This window comes from Somniosus microcephalus, chromosome 3 (genome assembly GCF_052327205.1).
Source record: "Somniosus microcephalus isolate GS21.2 chromosome 3, FLI_Smic_1.0, whole genome shotgun sequence".
NCBI classification, from domain to species: Eukaryota; Metazoa; Chordata; class Chondrichthyes; order Squaliformes; family Somniosidae; genus Somniosus; species Somniosus microcephalus.
Window position 1 is genome coordinate 364,431,996 of NC_140989.1, and position 19,645 is coordinate 364,451,640.

The 19,645-nt window shown below is 45.4% G+C and overlaps 1 protein-coding gene across 2 annotated transcripts in view; it reads left to right on the forward strand.

The window, feature by feature from the left end:
- Positions 1-19,645, forward strand: part of spata1 (spermatogenesis associated 1) — a 97,827-nt gene that overhangs the window by 34,185 nt on the left and 43,997 nt on the right. For both annotated transcript variants that reach the window (XM_085983515.1, XM_085983514.1), the window contains exon 3: positions 6,468-6,585. In XM_085983515.1, the coding sequence (XP_085839641.1) occupies positions 6,468-6,585 (118 nt within the window). The remainder of the gene's footprint in view (positions 1-6,467; positions 6,586-19,645) is intronic.

Here is a 19,645-nt window from a genome sequence, read left to right on the forward strand (position 1 = left end):
TGTGCTGGGCTCCGCCATCATTGAGGATGGGGATATTCATGGAGCCTCCTCCTCCTGTCAGTTGTTTAATGGTCCACCACCATTCACAACTGGATATGGCAGGACTGCAGAGCTTTGATTGTGGAATCGCTTAGCCCTGTCTATAGCATGCTGCTTCCTCTGTTTAGCATGCATGTAGTCATGTCTTGTTGCCGAAAACTGAGCACTGTATTCCAAGTGTGATTTGACCGGTGCACTGTACAGTTTTGACATGACCTCTACTGGCTTTTACTCAACCGAATTAGCATTATAATTAAGCATTCTATTCACTTTGTTTATTGCTGTCCACAGTGATTAGATATTAAGTTCTGAACCTCGTCAGATTCCCTGTCTCTCCAGAGCCAAATACAGATTTTAAAATGACCTCTCTGGATTTATTGTGCCGATAGTGGCTGGTCCACTAAAACCGTAAGATCTCTCATCCTCTTTCTTGGTAAACACCGATGCAAAGTACTCATTTAGGACCTCAGCCATGCCTCTGCCTCCACCAATAGTTCTCCATTTTTGTTCAATAATCGGCCACACCGCTCCTCTGAGCCATTTTACTGTTAATGTGCCAATAGAAGTCCTTTGGATTTCCCTTTCTGTTAGCCACTAATCTATTCTCGTACTGTCTCTTTGCTTCTCTTTTATTTCCCTTTTCACTTCTCCTCTGTACGTTTTTATATTCAGCCTGATTCTCCCTTGTATTTTCAAGCTGTCATTTGTCATACGGCCCCTTTTTCTGCTTCATCCTAGTCTCTAGCTCCTTCATCATCCTGGGAGCTCTGGCTTTGGTTGCCCTCCCTTTGCCCCTTGTAGGGATGTACCTAGACTGTACCCGAACCATCTCCTCTTTAAAGGCCGCCCATTGCTGCATTACATTTTTGCCTGCCTGTCTTTGATTCCAATTTATCCGGGCTAGCTCCCTCCTCAATTCGCTGAAATTAGCCTTCCTCCAGTTAGTATTTTTAGTCTAGATTGCTCCTTGCCCTACTCCATAACTAATCTAAACCTTGCAATACTATCAGCACTATTCACAAGATTCTCTCCAACTGTGACATTCTCTGCTTGACCTACCTCATTCCCTAGGACTAGATACAGCAATGCCTCCTTCCTCATTTAGGCAGGAAAGATACTGATTAAGAAAATTCTCCTGAACACACTTCAGAAATTCCTCCCCTTCTCTGCCCTGGAAATAGTAGATGCATTGCTGGTCATCTTCCAAAATTCTATAGATTCTGGAACAGTTCCCATGGATTGGAGGGTAGCTAATGTTACCCCACTATTCAAAAAAGGTGGTAGAGAGAAAACGGGAAATTATAGACCGGTAAGCCTGACATCGGTAGTGGGGAAAATGCTAGAGTCCATTATAAAAGATGTAATAGCAGAGCACTTGGAAAACAGTGACAGGATTGGACAAAGTCAACATGGATTTACAAAAGGTAAATCATGCTTGACTAATCTACTGGAATTTTTTGAGGATGTAACTGGTAGAATAGATAAGGGAGAACCAGTGGATGTGGTGTATTTGGACTTTCAGAAGGCTTTCGATAAGGTCCCGCATAAGAGATTAGCGTGTAAAATTAAAGCACATGGGATTGGGGGCAAGGTACTGACTTGGATGGAGAACTGGTTGGCAGACAGGAAGCAAAGAGTTGGAATAAACGGGTCTTTTTCCGAGTGGCAGGCAGTGACTAGTGAGGTACCGCAGGGATCGGTGCTAGGACCCCAGCTATTCACAATATATATTAATGATCTAGTTTGCAGACGACACAAAGCTGGGTGGGCTGTGAGGAGGATGGCGAAAAACTCCAGGATGATTTGGACAGGTTGGGTGATTGGGCAGAAGCATGGCAGATGCAATATAACGTGGATAAATGTGAGGTTATCCACTTTGGTGGCAAAAACAGGAAGGCAGATTATTATCTGAATGGCAATAGATTCGGAGAAGGGGAAGTGCAACGAGACCTGGGAGTCCTTGTGCATTAGTCGCTGAAGGTAAGCATGCAGGTGCAGCAGGCGGTTAAGAAGGCAAATGGTATGTTGGCCTTCGTAGCGAGAGGATTCAAGTACAGGAACAAGGATGTCTTGCTGCAGTTGTACAGGGCCTTGGTGAGACCACACCTTGAGTATTGTGTGCAGTTTTGGTCGCCTTATCTGAGGAAGGATGTTCTTGCTATGGAGGGAGTGCAGCGAAGATTCACCAGACTGACACCTGGAACGGCAGGAATGACGTATGAGGAGAGATTGGGTTGATTGGGCTTATACTCGCTGGAGTTTAGAAGAATGAGAGGGGATCTCATTGAAACTTATAAAATTCTAACAGGACTAGATGCAGGAAGGTGTTCCCGATGGTCGGGGAGTCCAGAACCAGGGGTCACAGTCTAAGGATAAGGGGTAAGCCATTTAGGACAGAAATGAGGAGGAATTTCTTCACCCAGAGAGTGGTGAACCTGTGGAATTTTCTACCACAGAAGGCAGTAGAGGCCAATTCATTAAATATATTCAAGAAGGAGTTAGATATATTTCTTAAGGCTAAAGGGATCAAGGGATATGGGGAGAAGGCAGGGACAGGAGTTTGGATGATCAGCCATGATCTCATTGAATGGCGGAGCAGGCTCGAGGGGCCGAATGGCCTACTCCTGCTCCTATCTTCTATGTTTAACACAATCACTCCCCAAGGGGGTAGAAGTTATACTGCAGCTATACAAAACCCCGGTAGACCACACCTGGAGCACTGTGAGCAGTTCCGGGCACCACACTTTAGGAAGGATATATTGGACTTGGAGGGAGTGCAGCGTAGGTTTACGAGAATGATACTAGGACTCCGAGGGTTAAGTTATGAGGAGAGATTACACAAATTAGGGTTGTGTTCCCTAGAATTTAGAAGGTTATGGGATGATCTGATCGAAGTTTCCAAGATATTAAGGGGAACAGATAGGGTAGATAGAGTGAACCTATTTCCGCTGTTTGGGATTCTAGGACTAGGGGGCATAGGCCTAAAAATTCAGTTGCCTTAGCGCCGCTTTTGAGGCGCTAGAGGGACTAGCGCCAGAGTTATGGCCAGTTTAAAAATTCCCTGGGGCCCTAAATCAGCGTTGCACCGGTAGCGCTGCGCCGGCACCGATGACGTCATCGGTGTGCGCAGCGTCCCGGTTGCCGTGGTAACCCGCCCGAACTCCGAAATTGAGTTGCGGCCGCCTCGCCCGTGGCAGCCGCAAGCAACGTTCTGGCAGAGGTGCCTTACTCCAGTTTGCGCCGGTGCATTAAAGGCCCCGCGGCGGCCGGCCACTTTCCCGCCGGCCGCCTGCCCGCAGCTCCCTCCCTGGACTTCTCCCCCCCCCCCCCCCCCCCACCCCCCCCCCCCCCCCCCCGGAACAGATGCAAGCCCGGCACTTGTCCGAGGTGCCGGGATCATTTTTAAGCTGATTTGCGCGGGCCGCGGCCGGGTGCAGGCAGCTCCTCCTTAACGGGAGGAGGAGGCCTGCACGTCCCCAGCCTGCCGCACCGCATCGGGTGCCGCAGCGCCGGAATTGCGGCGCGAAACGGCAGTTAGCGCCGATGTACCGCCGCAAAGACCCTTCAGTAGCGCCGGCAGCCGTTTGGGCGCGGCGCCACTGAATTTTTGGCGCGCGCAGGGGACTTAGCGCCGGCACTAACTTCCGGCGCTAAAGCCCTGGCTAAGCCAAAACCCAATTTCTAGGCCATAGTCTAAAAATTAGAGCCAGACCTTTCAGGAGTGAATTTGGGAAACACTTCTACACACAAAGGGTGGTAGAAGTTTGGAACTCTCTTCCGCAAACGGCAATTGATGCTAGATCAATTGTTAATTTTAAATCTGAGATTGATAGTTTTTTGTTAACCAAAGGTATTAAGGGATATGGGCCAAAGGCAGTTATATGGAGTTAGGTCACAGATCAGCCATGATCTCATTGAATGGCGGAACAGACTTGAGGGGCTGAATGGCCTCCTCCTGTTCCTATGTTCCAAGTCATTCAATATTTGGTAGTTAAAGTCTCCCATTATCACTACTCTATATTTCTTGCACCTCTCAGTAATTTCTTTGCAAATCTGCTCCTCTATCTCCTTCCCACTATTTGGTGACCTATAAAATACACCAAGTAGTTTAATAGCTCCTTTATTGTTTCTCAACTCCAACCAAATAGATTCTGTCTTTGATCCCTCAAGGACATTCTCTCTTTCTAGCACTGTAATATTTTCCTTAATGAAAACTGCTACTCTTTTTTTCTTCCCTATCTTTGTACCCAGGAATATTGTGAATCAAATCCTCCCCTTTTTAGAGCCAGGTCTCAGTTATTGCCACTACAGCATATTCCCATGTGGTTATTTGCGCCTGCAGCTCACCAACCTTATTACCCACACTGTGCATTTACACACATGCATTCCAAATCTAACTTTGACCTCTTTGTATTTTCTATGATCCCACCTAATTCTGTATTATTTCTAACGCTAACTGTCTCTCCCAGTCCTCTGTGCACCTTGTTTCAACTTTTTAATACTACATCCTGGTGCCCAACCCCCTGGCGAATTAGTTTAAAACCACGCCCACAGCACTAGATAACCTGCCCGCGAGGATATTGGTCCTAGCTCTGTCTAGGTGCAACCCGTCCCTCTTGAACAGGTCCCTCCTGCCACAGAACTGGTCCCAGTGTCCCTGGAATCTGAAGCCCTCCCTCCTGAACCATGTCTCGAGATATGCATTGCCCTGACATATCTTCCTATTTCTACTCTCACTAGCACGTGGCACTGGGAGTAATCCAGAGATTACTACCTTTTGAGGTCCTGCTTTTTAACTTCCTCCCTAGCTCATTAAACTCTGACTGCAGGACCTCCACCCTCTTCCTCTTCCTATGTTGTTGGTTCCGACATGGACCATGACTTCTGGCTCTTCCCCTTCCCGCCACACAATGTTCTGCATCCTCTCCGTGATATCCCTTACCCTGGCACCAGAGACGCAACATACTACATGGGTCTCATGTTGGAGGTAGCATAACTGCCTGTCTGTCCCCCTGACTATCGAATCCCCAATTACTATTGCATTCCTACACTTTGCTGTAGCCCCCTGTGCGGTCCTTTGCCTCACGGTGCCAGGCTCGGGACTGCACTCCTTTGAGGTATCGTCACCCTCACTGGTATTTAATGCTGAATATCTGTTTGGAAGTGCGACACTCCTGGAGGATTCCTGCACTGCCTGCCTCTTCCTACCCTTCTGGGTGGCCACCCACTTGCTATTCTGGACACTCTACCTGACTGCGGGGTGACCACCTCCTGGAACCAGCGATCCAGGACACACTCAGCCAGCCGTATGCTCTGCCGTGAATCCAGCTGCCCCTCGAGCTCCGAAACCCTCAGTGTGAGTTCGAGCAGCTAGAGGCACTTCCTGCAAACATGGGCCTCTGGGACATATGAAATGTTCTGAAGTTCTCAAATGGTGCAGGAATTGCAGGCTACGGGCTGCAGTTGTCCCTCCATTCTAATTAGAAACTTAAAATAAAGTACTTCGATATAAGGTGATTTATATAATTGCTGTTAACTAGTGTTGGTTAAGGGATAAATGTTGACCAGGACACGGAGAACTCTTCTGTTCTTCTTCAGTTAGTGCCATGGGCTCTTGAATGTCCTGAGCGAGACGATGGATCCTCAGCTTAACATCTCATCTGAAAGACTGCACCTCAGACAGTGCAGCACTCCCTCTTTGCTGCACTGAAGTGACAGCCTAAATTATGCGCCCAAGTCCTGGGACTCACAACCTTCTGACTGAGGCGAGAGTGCTACCACTGGGCTAAGGCTAACGCCACAACGCTCTTTTCCAGCCCTGCAACATTCCACAGAACCATAGACTTTTACACCATAGAAGCTCTTTACTAGAGCAATCCAGAACTCATCCCTGCCTTACCTCTTCCTCTGCCTCAGATACTTGTTCCTATAAATGCAGTGCATAAATGAGTTGTTAAGATCACAGGAACTTGTATATCTTTGAAACAGACCATGGGGGTGAAATTGGGCAGGGACAGGGATGCCTGGCCAATATTTATCTTAAATCAACATCATTTGAAAAACAGATTACCTGGTCATTATCACATTGCTGCTTGTGGGAGCTTGCTGTGTGCAAATTGGCTGCCGCGTTTCCTACATTGCAACAGTGACTACACTTCAAAAGTACTTCATTGGCTGTAAAACGCTTTGGGACGCCCGGTAGTCATGAAATGCAAGTCTTTCTTTCTTAAACATCTGTGGCCATGATGTCCAACTCCCTTTGTCAGAGATAACGTATTACAGCAACCTGTTGCAGAGTCAAAGAGGGGACTTAACTCATTATTTCGCACTTTCTTTATCACTTTATTTTCTAGCGTACTGAGAATTATTGACCAGTATTTGGGGGAGCTGGACTCTGTAAAGTAAACGTGACATATTTCATCTTGCAGGGTTTTGCCTGATCTGAGTTTGAAAGCACTGAGGCAACAGATTGGCGATCTGCTCGGAACCAGTACTGTGGACGACAAATTTGCTTTCCTAAAATGTGTTGGAAGGAGTTTGGCGGTGGTGAGTCATTCGTTGCTGTGTCTACACAGTGAAAAATCATAACAACTAACCTTGGTGTATAAGTATATACACAGTGGGTATGATGGCGTAGTGGTTATATTACTGGACTAGTAATCCAGAGGACGTGAGTTCCAAAGCCCACCATGGCAATTCAGTTTAAAACAAATGAATCTGGAAATAAAAAGCTGGTATCAGTGAAAGTGATTGTTGTAAAAACCCAACTGGCTCATGAACGTCCTTTAGGGAAGGAAACCTGCTGTCTTTACTCTGTATTGATTTGTACGTGGGTTCAATGACGACACATTCATGAAAGAGAATGTCTATTTACTAAAGTCTGTTCAACTCTGTTAACAGCATTTACAGGAGACACCATCTTAGAGATCCCTCTAAAGCGAAACTGAAACTAAACCTAAACTGCTTGTTTCTCAGATGGCCTCTGCTGGTCAGGCATAAATAATCAATACATGCAATTATGCTGGTAAGGCATCATAATCAAACAGGCAAATACCATCACTATTTGCTGATATCATTACATCTCCCTTTCTTAAAACAAAAGTATTTTACTTTTATCTAACAACATGTTTTCTTTGTATTACTCTGCATTTTAACTGTAACACTTAATGAACTTACATTATCATTATCATGATCAAGGTTTTTTAACCTTGTTTTGTGTGTTCACATGAAATATGTAAATACCTAGAACTTGAAGAAAGAATAAGATAACATTACTTCCTTCTATAACAAGAGTCCTTAAATTTGCTCAATGAGTCTCTCAGGAGGCTTCACGCGTCTTGAGGATTTTCTGATTGATTGTCCTTGAATCTGAGTTGTTGCCTCCGATGATGGTTTCTCAGCTGTGTGATCAGGTTGTTCAACAGTATCAGTCTTTTGACTTGCTGTGTGATCAGGTTGTTCAACAGTATCAGTCTTTTGACCTGCTGTGGCTGGTCCCATGAGAAGATCCCGACGATTTCTTTGCAGAACAGCACCCTCATCTGTCTGAATGGTGTATGATCTTGGTTGAACTTCACTCAGGACAGTTCCCTTCTGAGTCCATATGTTTGTTTTGTCTTTGAACCTTACTTGGTCGCCAGTGTGGAGTTCAGGTAGGTTTTGTGTTCCTCTGTCATAGTAGTACTTTTGCTTTTCTTTCTGTTGTTCTTTGAACTTCCTCACTTTCTCCCCCTCTTTTGTTTTCAGGAGGTTCTCCGGGATGGGTAGGTTTGACCTTAGCTGACGTCCCATAAGGAGTTGGGCTGGTGACATACCACACTCGAGTGGCGTTGTGCGGTATACAAGCATGCTCTGGTAGAAGTCAGTTCCACTGTCTTTTTTGCCTTGTACATCAGTCTTTTCACTGTCTGGACCGATTTTTCCACTAGTCCATTGGACTGTGGAAAGTGAGGACTTGACGTTGTGTGGACAAAGTCCCACTCTTTGGCAAAGTGTCGGAAACTTGCATTGTAAAACTGGGTCCGTTGTCTGTGAAGACCTCGCTTGCCATGCCATGTCTGGAGAATATGGCTTTCATACATGTTATCACAGCATCTGCAGTGGTGGTGTACAGTCTACAAACCTCTGGATACAGGGAGTAATAGTCTGTGACTACAAGATAGTCCTTCCCTTGACATACGAATAGGTCAGCGCCTACCTTCTGGTAAGGTCTGTCTGGCGCTGGGTGTGGCTTTATTGGTTCTACCGGATTGCTTGCTCGATATTTCAGGCATATTGTGCAGTTTGACACCTCATTTGTCACATCTTGGTTGATTCGTGGCCAGTACATCACCTCTCGTGCTCTTTTCTTACACTTTTCGATTCCCAGATGTCCTCCATGGATCCTTTTTAGCATCTCTTTTCTCAGACTCTTTGGGATAACTATTTTACTTCCTTTGTAGATGATGTCTTCGACCACTGATAGTTCCGCCCTGCAGTTCCAGTACTCTGCCATGTCAGGTGAGCAGTCTTGCTTCATGTTGGGCCATCCATCCAAGATGCTTTTCCTCAGTCGTCTCAGTATTTCATCTTTGTTTGTCTCAGTCTTTATGAGCTCCATTTTTGCATCTGCTATGGGCAGTGCACTTATGATCATGTCCACGTAGGCGTTCACTTTTTCATCCATTTTGGTGTTTGCGGGCTCACTTGGGTCAACAGCTCTGGACAACGTGTCTGCTGTATACATCAGTTTACCCGGTGTGTACGCAACATTCAGTGTATAGCGTTGCAGCCTGATCATCATTCTTTGTATTCTAAGCGGACAGCTATTTAGTGGCTTTTGGAACAATGCAATCAAGGGCTTATGGTCAGTCTCTACACTGATTGCTTGTCCTGCCACAAACTGGTGAAGTCTTTCACAGGCGTATGTGATGCTGAGCAGCTCCTTTTCTATTTGAGCATATCGCGTCTCCGCGTCTGTCATTGAGCGCGATGCATATGCAATAGGTTGCCAGTAGTCATATTTTTGCAGAAGAACGGCACCGAGCCCACTCTGTGATGCATCTGATGATATCTTGATGGGTCTCGCTGGGTCATAAAACCTCAGAACTGGTTCCTCTGTGAGCAGTTTCTTTAGATCGCTCCATGACTTCCCATGCTCATGATTCCATTCCCATTCTATGTTCTTTTCAGTTAGTCGTCTCAGTGGCGCCATCTTTTCTGAGAGGTTGGATATGAATTTACCCATGTAGTTGATCATTCCATTAAACCTCTGCACATCCTTTTTGCATTGTGGCTTTGGCATATTCTCAATGGCGGACACCTTTCTGGGATCTGGTCTGATGCCCTCACTGCTAAGGATATCTCCCACGAATGTCAGTTCTGTCACCCTGAGCTGGCATTTCTCTCTATTCAGCTTCAGGTTTGTTTTCCTTGTTGCTTCCAGCACTTTTTTCAGTCTCTCGTCATGCTCAGTTCTCGTGGTTCCCCATACTATGATGTCATCCATTGATGTATCAACTCCCTCCAGGTGCTCATAGATCATATGGATAGTTTTGTGATACACTTCAGGAGCTGAGGCAATGCCAAATGGTAACCTTAGGAATCTGTATCTGCCAAATGGACTGTTGAACGTGCACAGTCTTGAACTTGCTTCGTCCAATTTTGTCTGCCAAAATCCTGATGATGCATCTAACTTGCTGAAATACTTTGCATTTGCAAACTGTGACATGATTTCCTCACGTGTAGGAAGCTTGAAGTGCTCTCTCTTTATTGCTCTGTTTAGATCTCTTGGATCCAGGCAAATTCTGAGCTTTCCATTCTTTTTGTCCACTACGACGAGGGAACTCACCCACTCAGTTGGCTCATCTATCTTCTGAATCACATTCAGGCTTTCCATCCTGTCCAACTCTACTTTCAGTTGCTTTTGAAGAGCAAATGGAACTTTTCTGCATGGATGTATGACCGGTGTCATACTTTTATCTACTCTGATCGTGTGTTTTCCTGGAAGGCAGCCTAGACCCTGAAATAGGTCTTCGTACTCTTTCATGAGTTCATCATAGACTGTCTCTCCTTCGCTTTCCACAACGAGGACTCTCTTTACCAGGTTCAGTCTCTCACAGGCTTTTAAACCTAGTATGGCTTGCACATCCTTTGGCACCACGATTAATGCTAGCGTGTGCTCTCTGTCCTTGTGTGTTACTTTGACAATGCATCTTCCTTTCACTGGTATATCAGTACCTGAGTATCCTGTCACTTTCACTTTTATTCCATGTATCTTTGGTCTGGGTCTAATTTTCTTAAAATCAGTCTCTGATATCACATTAACTTGTGCTCCAGTATCCAATTTAAATGGAATGTGTATGTCATTCACTTTTAGTGTCAACATCCAGTCTCTTTTTTCTTCTTTGTTTTCAGACACAACATCTACATTGAACTCCTCTATCTCGCTTTCATCTACTGCATGGACCTTGCTTTGTTGCGCTTGGTTCTTACAGCAACGGGCATAATGGTTGTTTTTGTTGCAACTATTGCATTTTTTACCATATGCTGGACACACTTTTTTTGGTGTATGCTGTGTACCGCATCGACCACATGACTTTCGATTGCCCCTTTCATTTTTGTTCACTGGCCACGCCTCTTTTTTCACATTGGTGCTCTTTTTGTTAAACGGTTTGTGTCCGTTCTTACTCACTGCATCCACGTTGCAGCTACTGTCACTGAACAGCTCCTTTGCCTGCGACTTCACAGTCTCTGTAGCCCTACACAGTGCTATGGCTTTTCCCAGGTCTAGATCTTGCTCTCTTAGCAGTCTTTCCCTTAGACCATTATCTGGAATACCACACACCAGTCTGTCTTTTATCAGCGAGTCTGTCAGTCCCCCAAATTCACATGTTTTGCTTCGGTTTCTCAGTTCAGTCACATACTGATCAATAGTCTCACCTGTTTTCTGTACACATGTGAAAAATCTGTGCCTCAAACGTCACGTTACGTTTAGGTATGCAGTAGGCCTCAAACTGTTCCATTATTTTATCTAGCTTCATTTTGTCTCCATCAACAGCGAATGTGAAGTTATTATACACCTCCAGCGCTTCATCACCCACGACATGTAAGAACACTGACGCTTTCATTTTATCACTTTTCTCGTCAGCTCCGATTGCTGATAAATACAACTCCAAACGTTGTTTGAACCTTCTCCAATTTTCAGCCACATTACCTGTCAACTGAAGCTTCGCCGGTGGGTGTAAACCTTCCATTTTTCACTTCGTTAGCTATCCTCCAATGGTAAGTAACGATTTTCTCTTCTGGCTTGCTAATATGTGGAGAGCTGATTTAACTTCAGATTTTTCCTCTTCATCTCTTTCAATCACTTCTGACACCATGTATTGATTTGTATGTAGGTTCAATGACGACACATTCATGTCTATTTACTAAAGTCTGTTCAACTCTGTTAACAGCATTTACAGGAGACACCATCTTAGAGATCCCTCTAAAGCGAAACTGAAACTAAACCTAAACTGCTTGTCTCTCACATGGCCTCTGCTGGTCAGGCATAAATAATCAATACATGCAATTATGCTGGTAAGGCACCATAATCAAACAGGCAAATACCATCACTATTTGCTGATATCATTACATACTCCATCTGGCCTACATGTGTCTCCAGTCCCACAGTCCCACTCTTAACTGCTCCAGTCCCACACCAACATGGTTGGCTGACTGGCCTAGCAAGCCACTCAGTTGTATCAAACCGCTACTGTGGTTCAAGAAGGCCCACCAGCACCTTCTCGGGAATCTAGAGATGGGTAATAAATGGCGGTCTTGCCAGCGACACCCACAGCCTGAGTGTTTTTTTTTTAAAGTTTACACAGCAGCTGTTGTGTAACAGAACAGACTATTCACATCATAACCAGACAAGAAAGACTTGCATTTACAAAGCATCTTATCACATTGCTCACAAATGTCATGTAAATTGACTTTGAAGTGCAGTGACTGCTCTGGAGGCACCTGTGATGCTTGACTGCTACTTGGGTGGTTCAAATGACTGCACAGAATTCAGCTTCTTTACTCGCCATTCTCCCTCAGAAAAAAATCTTTCAGCTTCTCCTCTCCCCCTCCCCCCCCACCCTTGCGTTTAGGACAACCCAACCCCTGATTTCTCCCATCACCACACTTCCCACATGAACTGTTTGGACATTGCCACTTTTGCAGGGCTCCTTCCTACAGCGCTCCCAAAGAACATCTCTATCTGAAGCTGGCTATGGTGTTTCCTTCTGTTTATAGAATCATAGAATGATACAGCACTGAAGGAGGCCATTTGACCCATCGTGCATATGCCGGCTCTTTGAAAGAGCTATCCAGTTAGTTCCACTCCCCTGCCCTTTCCCCACAGCACTGTAAATTTTCCCCTTTTAAGTATTTATCCAATTCGCTTTTGAAAGTTACTATTGAATCTGCTTCCCTTTCAGGCAGTGCATTCTGGATCGTAACAAATAGTTGCGTTTAAAAAAACAAAAACTCCTTATCTCTTGTCGCAATAACATCCTTCAGATGAGACGCAAACCGAAAGGCCTGTCTGCCTGTCCCTGCGGTTCAGGTGGCTGTTGGTGATCCCAGTGTTCTGACCCAAACCAACACCACCAAAACCAGTAATTCAGCTTATTGTTCTCTGTGGGATCTTGCTATGTGCAGAAGGCTGCTGCAATTGCCTACCCAGTAACAGTCATTGCACTTCAAAAGAATTCATTGCATATGAAGTGCTTTGTGAAATTGCTGATAGAAAAAACTATGTGAAATGTAAATCTTTCTTATGTACATCATAGTTAGACTGTCCTCTCGCTATCGCAGCCCATCAATTTCAAAATTCTCATCCTTGTTTTCAAATCTCTCCATGGCCTCGCCCCTTCCTATCTCTGTAATCTCCTTCAGCCCCACAACCCCCCGAGATATCTGCGCTCCTCTAATTCTGCCCTCTTGAGCATCCCTGATTATAATCGCTCAACCTTTGGTGGCCGTGCCTTCTGTTGCCTAGGCCCTAAGCTCTGGAATTCCCTGCCTAAACCTCTCCACCTCTCTACCTTTTTCCTCCTTTAAGATGCTCCTTAAATCAAATCAAATCAAATCAAATCAACTTTATTGTCATTGTTAGTGCACAAGTGCAGTACAACGAAATGTAGGCTTGCGGCTCCCGAGAGTGTACATTTAGATTAAGACATTTAAACATTCAACATACATTTGGCTTGTAATACATTAACATAAACATAACCAGAATAAAGTGCATTGGCAGATGTGCAGGCTTTAGAGTTTATTTGTGGAGTTCAGTAGGATGACAGCCCTGGGAAAGAAGCTGTTCCTAAATCTGGTCGTATGGGTGCGAATGCATCTGTAGCGTCTCCCAGATGGCAGGAGGGCGAATAGACTGTGGCTGGGGTGGGTAGGGTCTTTGATGATGGACCGTGACCTCCGTAGACAGCGTTTCTGGTATATGTGCTCTATGGTCGGTAGCCGGGTGCCGGTAATGCGTTGGGCAGTTTTGACTACCTGCTGCAGGGCTTTCCGGTCTACCTCTTTGGCCAAGCTTTTGGTCACCTGCCCTAATTTATCCTTATGTGGCCCGGTGTCAAATTTGTTGTCTTAAAATACTCCTGTGCAGTGCCTTGGGACGTTTTACTACGTTAAAGGTGCTATATAAATACAAGTTGTTGTTGTTGTTATACCTTAAAGCAATGCTGCTTTCCTATACACTAAAATGTGTTGTTAAAGAAAATATTGCATTTGAATGGGTTATGTGTAACTGTAACTCCTGAGGATTACAAATCTTTAAAAGTAGTGAGTTACAGCATTGTGTAATCTTGCACAATCAATAGTTTTATCAGTTAAGGGTTACAGTGCGAGCTACAGGACATGCTAGGGCATGTACACCTAGCTTCCAGGGCCTTTGTCCTTGGTGATTTACTGTGTGTCACCGCAGTACTATAGTTGTTAATATTACAGTGTGTAAACTCTCAGATTGCACTGGGCTGCTCCGCCTATATATGGGGTCGCCAAGGGATTCGCTTGATGAAGGTTTTATGCGATCACAATGATGTGAAATTTTCAAAGCGGCAGTTTCTTTCATCTCTCCTCCTCTTTGAAGATGTGGACTTCTCTGGGGTTCCAGTTCCAGGGGTGCTTGGTGCCCTCCTCAGCCAAGTGACCGCGCCTCATTAGCGAGCCTAACCTGCAGTTCTCATGCAAGCTATCTCTCCGTGGTTGGGGGTGCGCAGGGAGGAGCACCACATCTCGGCCTGATCCTGTCCATACTTGACGTCTACTCCTGCATTCTTTCTAGTAGGAATAACTGGATAGCAATTAGAAGCAGGGAACTTTTGTTTGTCTCCCCGACCCCGTCCCCGTTCTCACCCCCACTGAGCCATCCAGGAGCCCAGACGTTTGCGGGGGAGGGGATTCTGACTTGGAGGCATTCAGTCATAATCCCACAGATGGTAGCGTCGCACTATTGGCCCCTCAGCCAAGCACATACACCAAATGTCTGAACCTGCGGTTCCTCTCGTACTGAGCAGGATTACTATTGCAACAACGCATCATCAGTAGGGTAAAACTAACCTGTCTCACGACGGTCTAATCCCAGCTCACGTTCCCTATCAGTGGGTGAGCAATCCAGCGCTTGGTGAATTCTGCTTCACAACGATAGGAGGAGCCCACATCGAAGGAGCAAAAAGCGACGTTGCTATGAACGCTTGGCCGCCGCGAGCCCGTTATCCCTGGGGTAACTTCTCTGACACCTCCTGCTTAAAACCCCAAAGGTCAGAAGGACCGTGAGGCCCCGCTTTCACCTTTTAAATCACCTACCGCACATCCACTTAGTGTAACATGCCCCTTGTTCGCTTGGCTGTGGACCTACAACATTTGCACTGAAGACTCGGTGAAACCACAATTGCAGACAAGCAAGAGAAAAAGTAGTTCTTAGTGGCTTGAAACTATAGATCTCCAAATACAGATTTGAAGAGTTTTACAAATAAGAATAGCTAGTGTCTGCTTCCTTCACTATCCTCCCCAACTTGAACTTACATTTTCTATAGGACCTCTCATATCTTCAGGATGTCCCAAAGTGCTTCACAGCCAATGACGTAGTCATCACTATTGTTTGTTTTACAGGTAAGTATTTTGCACACAGCGATGTCCCACAACTGGCAGTGAGATAAATGACCAGATAATCTGTTTTGCTGCTGTAGCTTGAGGGAAAATATTTACTTCTTAATGTCAGGGAATATCTCTGCTTTGTTTATCCGAACCTCGCCTATTAGTTCAATGTGTATCACAAGCCATTCAACAGGGGTTTCTAGCTCTCTTGACAGGATGGTTTATCCTCTCCACATTCCGTGAAACAAATGGTTTTGGGGAAAAAAAGATTATTGAAGATTTAGTGCGGTATGTTATTAAACCAAAAAGTGATTAGCGACCCAAGTTACATTCGTGTTAATACATTGGTTGCCCTGGAAGAGCCATTTATTACTGGTAGCAATCAAAAGTGCAGTTCCATGCATAGTTCCCTACTGCTCCCTTCCCAGTGCAAAATAAAATCTAGCTGTGCAGCTGCAACACTAACTGTTCGTAGAATCGTGGAATGATACAGCACAGAAAGAGGCCATTCTGCCCATTGTGCCTGTGCCGGCTCTTAGAAAGAGCTCTCTCTCCATAGGCCTGTAATTTTTCTCCTTACTCTATGATTCTACCCTATCAACTACCCTATCAAAGGATGTTCCCGATGGCCGGGGAGTCCAGAACCAGGGGTCATATAAGGATAAGGGGCAAGCCATTTAGGACTGAGATGAGGAGGAATTTCTTCACCCAGAGAGTGGTGAACCTGTGGAATTCTCTGCCACAGAGGGCGGTGGAGGCCAGTTCATTAAATATATTCAAGAAGGAGTTGGATATATTTCTTAAGGCTAAAGGGATCAAGGGATATGGGGAGAAGGCAGGGACAGGGTACTGAGTTTGGATGATCAGCCATGATCTCATTGAATGGCGGAGCAGGCTCGAGGGGCCGAATGGCCTACTCCTGCTTCTATCTTCTATGTTTCTATGTTTAACCATCTTAAACAACTCAGTTAGATCACCCCTTAATCTTCTTTACGCAAATGATTGCAAGCCTAGTCTATGCAACCTGCCCTCATAATTTTACCTTTTTCAGCCCCGTGAATGGCGATTGGGCAACGTCCCGTCCCACTGTTAAATTTGTCCGAGAAATGGGGACAACCGTATACCAATTTCTACTCCATTATCCAAGTATGTTGAGCACAAGGGGAAACAGCAAGGACATCTGCATATCAAGGCTTTTGAAATGGCCTGTGGGATACCAGACCACAATGTATATTATCTGCAGCTTGAGGAACCAGCCATCGGTACCGAAAGTGTCTCCGACTCCTGCACAGGCATCTTAAAATATACACTTTCTGCCGTCGGGGGTGATCTAGCCGAGGTGTTTAAGATGATTAAAGGAGTTGATAGGGTAGAATAAGGGAAAACTTTGCAGGGCTATGGGGAGAGGGTAGGAGAATGGGGCTAATTGTAAGTGCTGCTGTTAAGTGTATGTTTAATTAGTATTGTACGCCTAATAAATCTGTGACATCTGACATTTAATGCTGGAAACCCTATTATTTTGAGGAGCAAATTATAAGTAAGAACATCCATCCTTTAACAATTATCGTCACACTTAGTACATTCTTGGAAGATGTACAGTGAATTCTTGGAAGAGGTGGCTGGCACCTCTTAGCTTGGCAGATCTGTTACGATCACGAAATGTTTTGCAGGACGGAGTTGCCATGCATGGGGGTAATAGCTTTTCACTGACTGTCTTGGGCACCTCCTTCCACCGCTGTTGTGCTGCTCACCTATGACCGTGTGCCACTCAGAACGAAAAGCACCCCTACACTGTCTGACATAAGAAAACTCACTAAGCACTTGGTTGAGTATAAAACAAGGCTTTAATCAGCTGTTTCACAACCATGAGATTCTAGTTACATCACTAGTTCCTGGTTACAAAAAACGTCCTGGGCAAGCTGGGCCCACGCCCGAGTATTTATACTCCTTGGACAGCGCCACCAGCTGGCTGCCCAGTGTTATTTCATGAGTCATTTCTTCATGAATGATAAGATTCATGACACTGACTACCTTCTGAGAGAAGCACTTCAACTGCCTCACTGTAAAACCTGTCTGTCCTTTCAGCAGGCCCGATAAACATCTCTTGTAAGCCAAATTGCACAAGGGGGACTTCCCCCCCACCCCCCCCCGCCCCAGTGCAGTCCCCTTTAAGCTGCTGCAGGCCTTTAAATCCTGGAGGAGCACACAAGTCCTTGCTCCCAAAATAGGAAGCTCCCAGCGAGTGGCAGTAAGACCGTTGGGAGCTTGACTGCATTACTGACTCTGGAAGCTGTGGCAGGGGTCGGCCCACCCGAGCTTGGGTGCAAGCGAATGGTGCCCTGCTGGCCGTAACTCTGCTCTGGCTGTCACCCGATCCAAAACTTCTAGGCCGCTAAGAATATGGGCTAAATTCTACAAGGCAACATGCCGCCGGTAGGGCCTCACGCACAGCCAGCGCGGGGCGGAAATCCGCGGGCAGCTGTAAGGAAGCAGGGTAATGGTAGACTTCCATTTTTAAAGTATTCGCTCAAAGGGTGGTAGCGGTCGATTTCAAACATAGGGTTAATACGTTTCAGGGGTTCATAAGTTTCGGGTGATAACAACATTAATCTAGAATAAGTTTTGGGTGATGCATCAGGAAACTATGGCCCAGAAATTGGTGTCGGGGGCTTCCCGCGGGTGCAAGCCCCCGACCTACACTTACATAGCGCGCCGACAGTTGAAGCCTGGCCCTGCGTGGATTTCCTGTCAGTGGCCCGGTTCAGCTCCCGGCGCGCTTTGCTTGCGTGATCCAGCGGCGTAGTTAGTTCGATGAGCCGGCTGGGATCACGTGAGCACTGGGCAACCAATTGGAGGATGCAAAAGTTCATTCATGAGTTTGATAGTAAGAACTGTCAAACTCATGAAAACTCTGGGTGCCCAAAACAGTACTTAAACTTCAAATAAAAGTTAAAAAAAATCCCACTAATTAAATGAACTATTAGTAACTGTAAAAAACTAATTTAAACAATTAATCAAATTTTTGAAAAAATAATTTTTTTAAAAATCGGGTCTAAAAATACACTTACCTTACTGTAAAGTCTTTAAAAATAATAAACCTGTGGAAAAAAATTTCTAACTTTAATTAATAGACCACTTACCTTTTCAAACTAAGTACTTACGTCTACTTTTTTCTCGCGTAAAAACTGGAGGCCTTATCGCACGGGCAACCCTGTTTTAAAAAAAAAAAGGAATTCCAGCGCGCACGCGCAGACTCCTGCGCGCACACGTTCCACCTCTGAACCCCTTGGTTCAGAGGAAAGGAAATGTCCGCGCATGCGCTGTGCATGCTGAAAACCGGCACTTCCATCGGCACGCATCGAGTTACAAAAATTCCACAGACCCTCTAACACACCAGAGCTATTTTTTTTATATATAGAGTGGCTCCTGTCACATAGTTAAAAACCAGCAGCAAATTTTCACTACAGAAAATCAGGTGGATCACCATATACAATGTGCACCTAAGCTCCAGGCTCACTTCCCAGTGCAAAATGGAGTTTATTTTTATATAGTCAACTTTCCTGGCCGTCCTCACCTCCTGTGAGTGATGCCCCTGGGACTCGGACCTGAGCTCCCGCTGGTGACGGCAGCGGGCAGTTTGACCAGCCACCCGTGCCGTGCTCGGCTCTGTAATGTGCTGCCACGGACAAGCAGCAGTCCAGTTTAAATGGACATGTTATTTATTTTGCCCCATAAGCTTAATCAGGAACGGTAGCATAGTGGTTATGTCACCAGACTGGTAATCCAGAGGCTTAGGGAATTTAAATTCAATTAAATAAAATCTGGAATAAAAAGCATGAAACCACCAGATTGTCGTTCACTAATGCCCTTTAGGGAAGGAAATTTACCTGGTCTGGCGTCGTTACCTATATGTGACTCCAGACCCAACAGCAATGTGGTTGATTCTTAACTGCCCTCTGAAATGGCCTCGTAAGCCGCTCAGTTGTATCAAACCGCTAGGAAAACCTTCACCTCACGGACTGCAGCGGTTCAAGAAGGTGGCTCACCACGGCTTCAAGGGCAATTAGGGATGGGCAATAAATGCTGGCCTTGCCAGCGACATCCACATCCCATGAATTAAAACAAAAATCCATTAGTAATTGATGGAGGGCAATCAGAAAGAATGTTGGTTTCAGGCACCTGACTTGCAAGTCTCACCCGACATCTATAAAGGTCAGCCCTGACTCTATTGTTTCAACAAGCTGAAAGAACAAGGGCGAAGGGGCACGTTGATTTATTAAGTGCAGTTAAGCATCATGGCAACCTAATGAAATGGTTACTGTGCATTCAAATATTTGCTCAGTCACTTGGCTTTGCTGTTTAACGACAATGTTTCTGGAAAGACTGGAATTCGTCCCAGCAAAAGGAAGTTTGAACGCACGGAGGTAGCCTTCTAACGGAACCTCCGTTTAATCTGTGTGTGGTGCACAGTTGTCTAATCCGTGTA